The sequence below is a fragment of the Mobula birostris genome, chromosome 2, assembly GCF_030028105.1.
Source record: "Mobula birostris isolate sMobBir1 chromosome 2, sMobBir1.hap1, whole genome shotgun sequence".
In the NCBI taxonomy this organism is placed as follows: Eukaryota; Metazoa; Chordata; class Chondrichthyes; order Myliobatiformes; family Myliobatidae; genus Mobula; species Mobula birostris.
Window position 1 is genome coordinate 126658975 of NC_092371.1, and position 9859 is coordinate 126668833.

The window sequence follows — 9859 nt, forward strand, 5'->3', positions numbered from 1 at the left end:
TCTGCCATATAGTGTTGATTTCTTCAATTACTCACAAACCTGTGTTCTCCTTCTCTCCCTCAGCACCTTCCGGCTCTCCTACTACCCACACCGTGTAGATGCGTTCACCAAGCTCCTGAAGGATGCCTTCCATGGAAAATGCCAGCACACCCTGTACGGTGACTTTAAGCCTCACCCAACTGAGCAAGGCAATGTTCCATGTTATTTCATCCATGTAGTGAAGAAGATCGGCTGAGTCAACAAAGACCACAGCTTCAAATCTGGGAAAGCTGGGACACAAAAAAAAAAAAGCAAGGTTACAGAGCAAATAGCAACAGAAGAGGCAAATGCATGGAGGAACAATGGACAAATAAAATGTATTGGGGGGAAACTACAAAGATGATTACTGTAACAGGAAATAGCTTTGTGCCTTTAATTGACTTGATCATAGAAAGAAGACCCAATGTAACGATTCTGTAATTAGTAAAAGTTGTAATTTTATGTGTTGATATTGGTACTGCCCCAGTAATGGGCTGACAGGATGAAGTTTGTCATCAGAACACCAGCCACTTTTGCCTACTTATCAGGGGCCACACTCCCCACCCAATCAATCACCTTAACCTGGCAATAATAGGGGAGGTGTGGTAGGGTGGGCCTGACAATCTGAACCCATAAGCTTTGGCTAGTACATTTGTCAGATGTGGAGAACAGCTGCTCTAGCTTTTGTTCACAAGTTTGGTGTTGGGTGTGTTCCAAGAGCCGATTGATTGTGGAGTGGAGTGCTCTCAGTAAGATGAGGGAGAGAAACAATTCCAACCTGTCTTATCAGAGCAACCCAGTGAACGAATGCCAATAGGCCTTCTCAATCTAGTCAGACAAAATCAAATTTTCTTCTCAGCACTTGACTGTTAAACAATTCTGGAGATTTCTTAACCCCCCCCCCCCCCCCCCCCCCCGTTAGACTCCAATAATCCAGTTATTTGGAAATCCTGATGGTTGGGCTCCTGGTTCATTCATTCATCTGGAATGTGATTGTGACTGTGGATGAGTGCAGCTGGAATTGGACTCTGAACGGTGGGCTGGGAGTGTGCCACCAGCTAACAGAGTGCTGAACAACATGATTTGGATGTTTTAGATTAGATTATGAGGACACACAGTCCCCTTTTATTGTCATTTAGTAATTCCAAAAAGTTGGCAAATTTGTAGCCGGAGACAGTCCTGAGTTCTTGTAAACTTACTGCCCTCTTTAAACTCACCAACTGTGTAACATGGGCAAAAAAAGTAAGAGTACTACCAGGATTAATATCTAATATAACCATATAACGATTACAGCACAGAAACAGGCTATCTCGGCCCTTCTAGTCCGTGCTGAACACTTACTCTCACCTAGATCCACCGACTTGCACACAGCCCATAATTCTCCATTCCTTTCCTGTCCATATAGCTATCCAGTTTTACTTTAAATGACAGTATCGAACCTGCCTCAACCACTTCCGCTGGAAGCTCGTTCCACACGGCTACCACTCTGAATAAAGAAGTTCCCCTTCATGTTACCCCTAGAAACTTTTGCCTCCTAACTCTCAACTCATGTCCTCTTGTTTGAATCTCCCCCACTCTCTAATGGTCTTCAAAATCTGCTAGTCCACACCAACAATGTCTAGAGTGTGCTCAATCATTTGAGTTTTACTCTCTGTGACCACGCTGAGCAAATATCTTACTGAGATTAGAGTTCAGTTAGTCCTTTGCCACTTTGGCTCACCACCCCCCCATTAGATTTACATCTTTATTCTTTCTGTGTACAATCTTGGTTTAGTATTTTTCTCAGATCTGTTGAGATGCCTGCTGACCCTTTTTAACACACCTATTCCAATATCTGTCCCCCACTTTTCCTTCGCTACATCGACGACTGCATTGGCGCTGCTTCCTGCACGCATGCTGAGCTTGTTGACTTCATTAACTTTGCCTCCAACTTTCACCCTGCCCTCAAGTTTACCTGGTCCATTTCTGACACCTCCCTCCCCTTTCCAGATCTTTCTGTCTCTATCTCTGGAGACAGCTTATCCACTGGTGTCTACTATAAGCCTACTGATTCTCACAGCTATCAGTACTATTCCTCTTCTCACCCTGTCTCTTGCAAAAATGCTATCCCCTTCTCGCAATTCCTCCATCTCCGCCGCATCTGCTCTCAGGATGAGGCTTTTCATTCCAGGACAAGGGAGGTGCCGTTTTTTTAAAGAAAGGGGCTTCCCTTCCTCCACCATCAACTCTGCTCTCAAACGCATCTCCCCAATTTCACACACATCTGCTCTCACTCCATCCTCCTGCCTTCTCACTAGGAATAGGGTTCCCCTGGTCCTCACCTACCACCCTACCAGCCTCCGGGTCCAACATATTATTCTCCGTAACTTCCGCCACCTCCAACAGGATCCCACCACTAAGCACATCTTCCCTCTCTTCTCCCCCCCCCCCCCCCGTCTCTGCTTTCTGCAGGGTTTGCTCCCTACGTGACTCCCTTGTCCATTTGTTCCCCCCCCCCCAATCCCTCCCCACTGATCTCCCTCCTGGCACTTATCCTTGTAAGTGGAACAAGTGCTACACATGCCCTTACACCTCCTCCCTTACCACCATTCAGGGCCCCAGACAGTCCTTCCAGGTGAGGTGACACTTCACCTGTGAGTTGGCTGGGGTGATATACTGCATCCGGTGCTCCCGATGTGGCCTTCTATATATTGGCGAGACCCGACGCAGACTGGGAGATCGTTTTGCTGAACACCTACGCTCTGTCCGCCAGAGAAAGCAGGATCTCCCAGTGGCCACACATTTTAATTCCACATCCCATTCCCATTCTGATATGTCTATCCACAGCCTCCTCTACTGTAAAGATGAATCCACACTCAGGCTGGAGGAACAACACCTTATTTTGTCTGGGTAGCCTCCAACCTGATGGCATAAACATTGACTTCTCTAACTTCCACTAATGCCCCACCTCCCCCTTGTACCCCTTCTGTTATTTTTTTATATACACACATTCTTTCTCTCTCCTTTTTCTCCCTTAGTCCCTCCGACTATACCCCTTGCCCATCCTCTGGGTTCCCCCCCTTTTCTTTCTCCCTGGGCCTCCTGTCCCATGATCCTCTCGTATCCCTTTTGCCACTCACCTGTCCAGCTCTTGGCTCCATCCCTCCCCCTCCTGTCTTCTCCTATCATTTTGGATCTCCCCCTCCCCCTCCCACTTTCAAATCTCTTACTAGCTCTTACTTCAGTTAGTCCTGACGAAGGGTCTTGGCCCGAAATGTCAACTGTACCTCTTCCTAGAGACGCTGCCTGGCCTGCTGCGTTCACCAGCAAATTTGATGTGTGTTGCTTCTTTTTAAATGGTGTTTCACCACTAGGTGGCAGTCTAATGCTGGGCAACAGTGGAATTGGTACCTGGTTTATTATTGAGAAATCTTGTTTTGTATATTATCCATACAGATCATTGTCACACATAATTACATTGAAGCAGTAAGCAGAGAAATGGAATGCTGAATATGTCAAACCAAGGTTCAACCTGGTCAGGGTTCTGAAACAGTGTTGCACTGCTTTCTTTGAACTGGTTATTGTTTGTGTGAGATGAACTGGTGAGATTGGTTTTTGAGTAATGTCACTGAAGATCGTAGGCTTGATTTATAGAATCTTGGAAGCTAATTGATATTAACTTTATGTTGTGGGTTCTCTGAAGTAGGAACCTGGTCCTGAACTCTGACTTGCATCCAGGTCTTTGTTGGGGATTGGCTGGCACAGTTGTCGATTAAAGCTGCCCTTGCCCTATAAGCTGGATGCTGACAAACCTCTCTCCCAACCTGTCCTATACGCGGTTCCACCCCCTCCCCTCATTAACCATAGTGGGAAGAGGTTGTTTCCCCTGCACATTGGGGTGATAAACCACTTATGACAGTCACTGAATCTTTGGCACTGTGAGACTGGCTCCACCAGCTGCCCCACTTGGCAGAGGTTTGGGTTCAGTCCTGCCCTCTGGGGCAGACTCTGCGGAGTTTACATGTCCTCCATGAATTTATAGAGAACTTGTGGGAAACCTAAATTCCTCCTACTTCCCAAAGATCAGGATCAGAATTGGGTTTAATATCACTGGCATATGTTGTGAAATTTTTTTGTCTTTGCAGCAGCAGTACAATGTAATACATGGGGGAGAACATGAATTGCAGTAACTATGAATACTTTACATTAAATAAGTAGTGCAAAATAGAAATAAAAAGGGTGCTGCAATATTCATGGTTCAATGTCCATTCAGAAATCAGATGGCAGAGGGGAAGAAGCTGTTCCTATATCATTGAGTGTGTGCCTTCAGATTTCTACCTCCTTCCTGATGCTAGCAATGACCTGGGTGATGGAGGCATCACTCCTTGAAGGTGTCCCGGATACTACAGAGGCTAGAGCCCATTGCAGAGCTGACTAACTTTGCAACTTTCTGCAGCTTATTTTGATGTGGGGATTGGTAGGTTGATGGGCCACTGTAAATTACCCCGACTGCAGGTGAGTGGCAAAATCTGAAGGGAGTTGATGAGAAATTGGGAACAATTACAGTTAATATGGGTGAATGGCATTTGTGTAAGGGGCATAGAAGTCAGCATGGTCAGCAAAGGGCCTGTTCCTGTACTGTGCAACTCAATGGTGGTGGTGGCATCCGTTAGTCTCGCAAGACCATGGATCTGCACCTGGAAGTTCTTGCTTTAGTCTTTATTAGAGCAGCGTCTGTTGTGGCTGTAGAGGCCCAGACGGGAGTGACAGGCTTGGCTGCATCGACTGCACTTGAAGGCGCTGTCCTCCGGTGCTATTTTGGCGCTGTTTTTCCGACAAGTGTGCTTTTCTTCAGCAGCAAGCCTCAGCTTCTCTTTAGACCTCTGCGTAGTTCTGTAACAAAATAGGGTTAATGCCAGATTAGTGCATTGGATGGTGGTTGGTGGGTATGGATTTGGAAGCCCAGGTGCTGTTTTCTGTGCTGTGTTTATGAGCACAGACTGGTTGTCAATGATACTGATAGTCTTCAGTAAGTAACCTGATGACTGGACAGATCTTCAAACTTTGTTGTCAGACAGTACGTAGTGCAGTGTAGAGATCTGCATGCTTCACCTGTGCAGTGGAGCGAATGCTCATGCAGCTTTTGCACGAGGAGTTTGCCTCATAATAATTTTAATAGATAAGAAAATTGGGAAGAATACACTCATTTTATAAGTTTTTATGATTTCCTTTTCTCTGAAGCAATCCTTAAGGCTGGGGATATAGATCCAAAGTAAGCAAGCAGAATAGATTTTCTGGATACCGGGTTGAGGTCATTTGAATTCTTACCAATATTCAGCCTTGACATATAGAAAGACACCTCATTTGGGCTGATTGCTCAGGGCTGCACTGTCAGGTTCTGTCTTCCAGTTGAGGAAACTACTGCTCTCAGCCAATGTAAGAGGAAGCTTAATGGAATTACCTGATAAAGAGCAATTTGTTTCCCATAGTGTTTTGGCCAATAATCATCCTTCAGCTGAACTGAAAAAGATGTTTTATCACATTGCTTTTATGTGGGGCTGTAAGTGACTGGATTTGTTGATGACATTTGATTGTGCTTAAAAAGTGCTTTGTGATGTGCTGGAAACTACTGATATAACTGTGAAGACAAAGGGAGAACTTTCAACTTTAACAATAATCAGGACCTGGATCTCATTGGCATGAGATGCATCCCCAGTAAGCTGTGAGCTGGTTGACCTATCTTCCAACTCAAATCCCCTCTCCTAAACAACCCACCTCTAACCTCTACTGAGATGTGCTGAGGGGAACAAGGGCTTTTTGGCCTCCACATTGTGCTATTGAATTTGTTTACAATATCCCTCATCCAGAGGGTTGTGCTGATCACTGGGGAAGTTGGGGAGGAGGTCTGATTGGAGCAACCGGACCAGTAAAGAGTGATTGGGATGAACAGATTGATTCTGTGTTACATTATTCCATGTGCTTCAATGCAATAAAGTGCTCTGTAATGTAATTTCCTCTTTACATTGACATGTATCAATGCATCCAGAAAATGATGGGCTGAAGCACTCCCCTCCCCCACAGTATTTGCTGTGATGGATTGCACCAGCTATCTAAAGCACCAGGTTAAATAACACCAGATGACATTATTTTTAAAGTGTTGCTTCCTCAATTTTTTTTGTAATTTGTCATGGACTGCTTGAAGCTGAACATAAATATAAATTCAGACTATTTGTATCATGTAGGAATTTGGAGAAACAAAAAATTAACTTTATTGAATATAATGCATTTAGTTGCATAACAGTGCTGATTGCAATTGTTCAACTAATGTAAATAAGTTTTGATGATTTTCATTTGTACTGAGTGTCTGAGGCTTCTTAAGCATCAAACATTAATCAGCCAGCATTGATGCTTTCCAGTTGTCCTGATACCGTTTCTCCATGATCGCAATATCCTGGTGAAAACTTTCACCATGCTTGTCACTGACAGCGCCAAGATTTGTAGGGAAGAAGTCTAAGTGGGAATGCAGAAATAAATCTTTAGTGGCATGTTTGCACTTCATGATTTTTGTAAGCTTGTAGCTGCATTCAGTTTGATGCTCTGTAGTTCCCAAGAAAATTTTCAACACCATCCTTCAATGTCTTTCAAGTGATTTTTCTCTAGTCCCACCAGAAGTTCTTTGAATTGCCTGTCATTAATGACCTGTTTGATTTGTGGACCAGCAAAATTGTCTTCCTTAATCTTGACATCAGTTATTCTGACTTCAATTATGAATTAAAATAACAATTTTACATGTGACTTTTTTTTAAAAGGTGCATGACAGGAAAATATCATGATTTTCATGATTAGCAGCCCAAAATCCATAGATACACCCAAAAGTATTGAGGAAGCAAAATCTTTGTTGTCCAGTGTAATTGAACTAAATTCACAGAGCAGCTTAATCCCAATACGATCTTTGTCCTTTCCATTCATCCATCTCTATACTGTGTTGCAACTGAGTCATTATTCCATGATATGACTTATGGTTCTGGGAAGATGAGGCTCTCTATTCCAGAACACCTTAGAACCTCCTTCAAACAATGGGGTTTCCCTTCCACCACCACTATCTGCCCTAGCTGCATCTCCTGCATTTCCTGCACATCTGCCCTCACTCCATCCTCCTGCCCTTGTAACAAAGATACGTCTCCCTTGTCCTTGCCCATCACCCCACGAGCCTCTGTATCCAAGGCACCATCTTCAGCAGGATTGTACAGCTAAACACATCTTTCTTCCACCACTCCCCACTCTCTGGTTTCTGCAGGGATCACTGTCTCTATGTCTCCCTTGTCCAGTTGCTCCTCCCCACTGATCATCCTCCTGGCACCTATTGTGCAACACCTGCCCAGCACCACCTTCACTGCCATTCAGGGGTGCAAGCAGCCCTTCCTGGTGAGGCAACACTTCACCTGAAAGTCTGTTTGGGTCATCTACTCTATCCGGTGCTCCTGGTGTGGCCTCCCTACATTGGTCAGACCTCATGTGGACCGCTGGACATTTTGAACACCTTTGTTCTATCTGCTACAAAAGGTGGGCCACCCATATTAGTTTGATTTTCTGTTGGTCCATAGCCTCCACTATGGTCATGATGAGGCCACACTCAGATTGGAGGAGTAACACTTCATATTTGTGGGTACCCACCAAACCAATGGCACGAACATTGATTTCTCTAACAGCTCTGGTATTTTCCCCCTTCCCCTCTCCCTTTCTACATTTCTATATTTCCCCTTCTGGTTCCCCTCTTAGCCCTTTGTTTCTCAGCGCCCATCACCTCCCTCTGGTGTCCCCTCCTCCTTCCCTTCTTCTCCTGGTCCACTGTCCTATCAGAGATTCCTCCTTCAGCTCTTTACCCCTTCCATCTTTCACCTCCCAGCTGAGCTCCTTACATCATCCACCCTCCCCCATCCGCCCACCTTCCCTCTTACCTGGTTTCAATTATCATCGATCAGCTTGTTCTCTTTCACCTCCCTCCAGTCATGGTTACAGGAGCAGAACCCTGTTGTAACCTGAAGAGGACTAGTAACCACACAGAATATAATGAAGGAAGCTTCATAAAGGAGTCTATTAAAATTGCTGTGCTATACTGAAAAGTTTATCCATGTCTATCATTTAATACTGGCACCCTTCAGGAGGCATCTGTCTAGGCCTGTGAAGGCAGAAACTAGGGCTGTACATTGTACACTGTCCTGCACAACCAGAGATGTGGGTTCAATCCTGACCTCAGGTGCTGTCTGTGTGGAGTTTGTATATACTTCCTGCGACAATCTGGGCTATCTGCAGGTGCTACGATTTCTTGGTTGGTTAATAGAGCACTTTAAATTACCATGAGTGTGTAGGTAGCTGGTAGAAATTGGAGGGGGGTGAGAGGAATATTAAGAGAATAAAAATTGAGATTACTGAGGGATAAGTAGTCAGTGTGGACGTTGTGGGCTGTGTGGCTATTTTCCATGCTGTACCTCTACGAGAAGGTCAGAGTAATAGTTTGGGGGAACAGCAGAGGCTTGAGGAGCCACGTCTCAACAAGCTCCTTAGGGTCAGGTACAATAGTCGATGATTATGAAACTCAAAATAACCACAGTTATTGGAAATCTGTGATAAGACAAAAAGTGTTGGAACTACTCAGCAGTTCTGGCAGCATAGACTCATGGCACTACACAGCACAGTAGCCAGACCTTCATTCCAACTGGTCTATGCTCAGAAAGATGCTCCATCCAAGCTCATTCCATTAGCCAGCATTTGGCCCATAACCTTCTGAACCTTTCCTATCCAGGAACATGTCTCTCTGTCTTTTAAAAGTTGTTTCTGTGTCTGCATCAAACATTTCCTCTGGCAGCATCTATTAATTTATTTCTATTATAAGTAACCATTTAATGATACAGAAGGTGGAAATTCAATTAATTGTAACAATTTGCTGGAGGAACTCAGCAAGCTGAGCAACATCTCTGGGGGGAAAGGAATTGTCAGCATTTTGGGTTAAAACTCTATACGAGGTCTAAGGGTAGAGAGGAAAGATAGATAATATTACTAGTAGACACAGACCAGTGGACCTTTGGCTTCAACCTAGAAGAATAACTCCCACTCCTATCTTGGTGACAAATACTGCTCTACCTGCAGAGCTTTGCTCTAGATCTGCACTATCTTGTGTCTCAGTTTGATTCTTTGTGCCAATGCAATATGAGAGGGTGTAATTGGAGAAGCCACATGGAGCAGATTCCATTCATTGACATCTAGACCAATTCAATTTAATCCAATTACTGTGCACGGACAACCACACAACCCCTCATTGTTAAGCACAGGTGATGGTAGCAAATGCTAAAATTTATTATTCAAGTATCCCCCCCCCCCCACCTCCACCTTCCTTTTCAGTCCTGAGGAAAGGTCTCAGCCTGAAACGTCTGCTGTTTACTCTTCCATAGATGCTGCCTGACCTATTGAGTTCCTCCAGCATTTTGCTTTGGACTTCCAGCATATGTAGATTTTCTCATGATTGTAGCAAAAGTATACTAGCTTTTGTTTTTCAGAGACTCACTCCAATGCCCTGTGTTGGTGACATTTTCCACACTAAGATTAGTGTGAGGAACTGATCATAGTGAGCATCAGAGATGTGCACAGTCACTTTCACAGTTGAGATTAACCAGCATGCACTTTCAGTGAAGATTAGTAATGAACAAGGTGTCAAAGTGCACCATGTCCATGGTTGTTTTGAATTGTTACATTATTGAATCAGGAACAACAAGACAGAAGTTGACCATTCACTCCCTGCTCTGGAAGCTGATGCATGATTGATATTTTCCAGAACTCTATTGCTCTGTCATCCTTCAATGTTCCT

The 9859-nt window shown here is 44.4% G+C and overlaps 1 protein-coding gene across 6 annotated transcripts in view; it reads left to right on the top strand.

Moving 5' to 3' along the window:
- gnmt (glycine N-methyltransferase) overlaps nucleotides 1-6007 on the top strand; it is a 128351-nt gene extending 122344 nt beyond the window's left edge. For all 6 annotated transcript variants that reach the window (XM_072247586.1, XM_072247594.1, XM_072247613.1 and 3 more), the window contains one exon: nucleotides 64-6007. In XM_072247586.1, the coding sequence (XP_072103687.1) occupies nucleotides 64-235 (172 nt within the window). In that variant the 3' untranslated portion in view covers nucleotides 236-6007. The remainder of the gene's footprint in view (nucleotides 1-63) is intronic.
- The last annotated feature ends 3852 nt before the right edge of the window (nucleotides 6008-9859 follow it).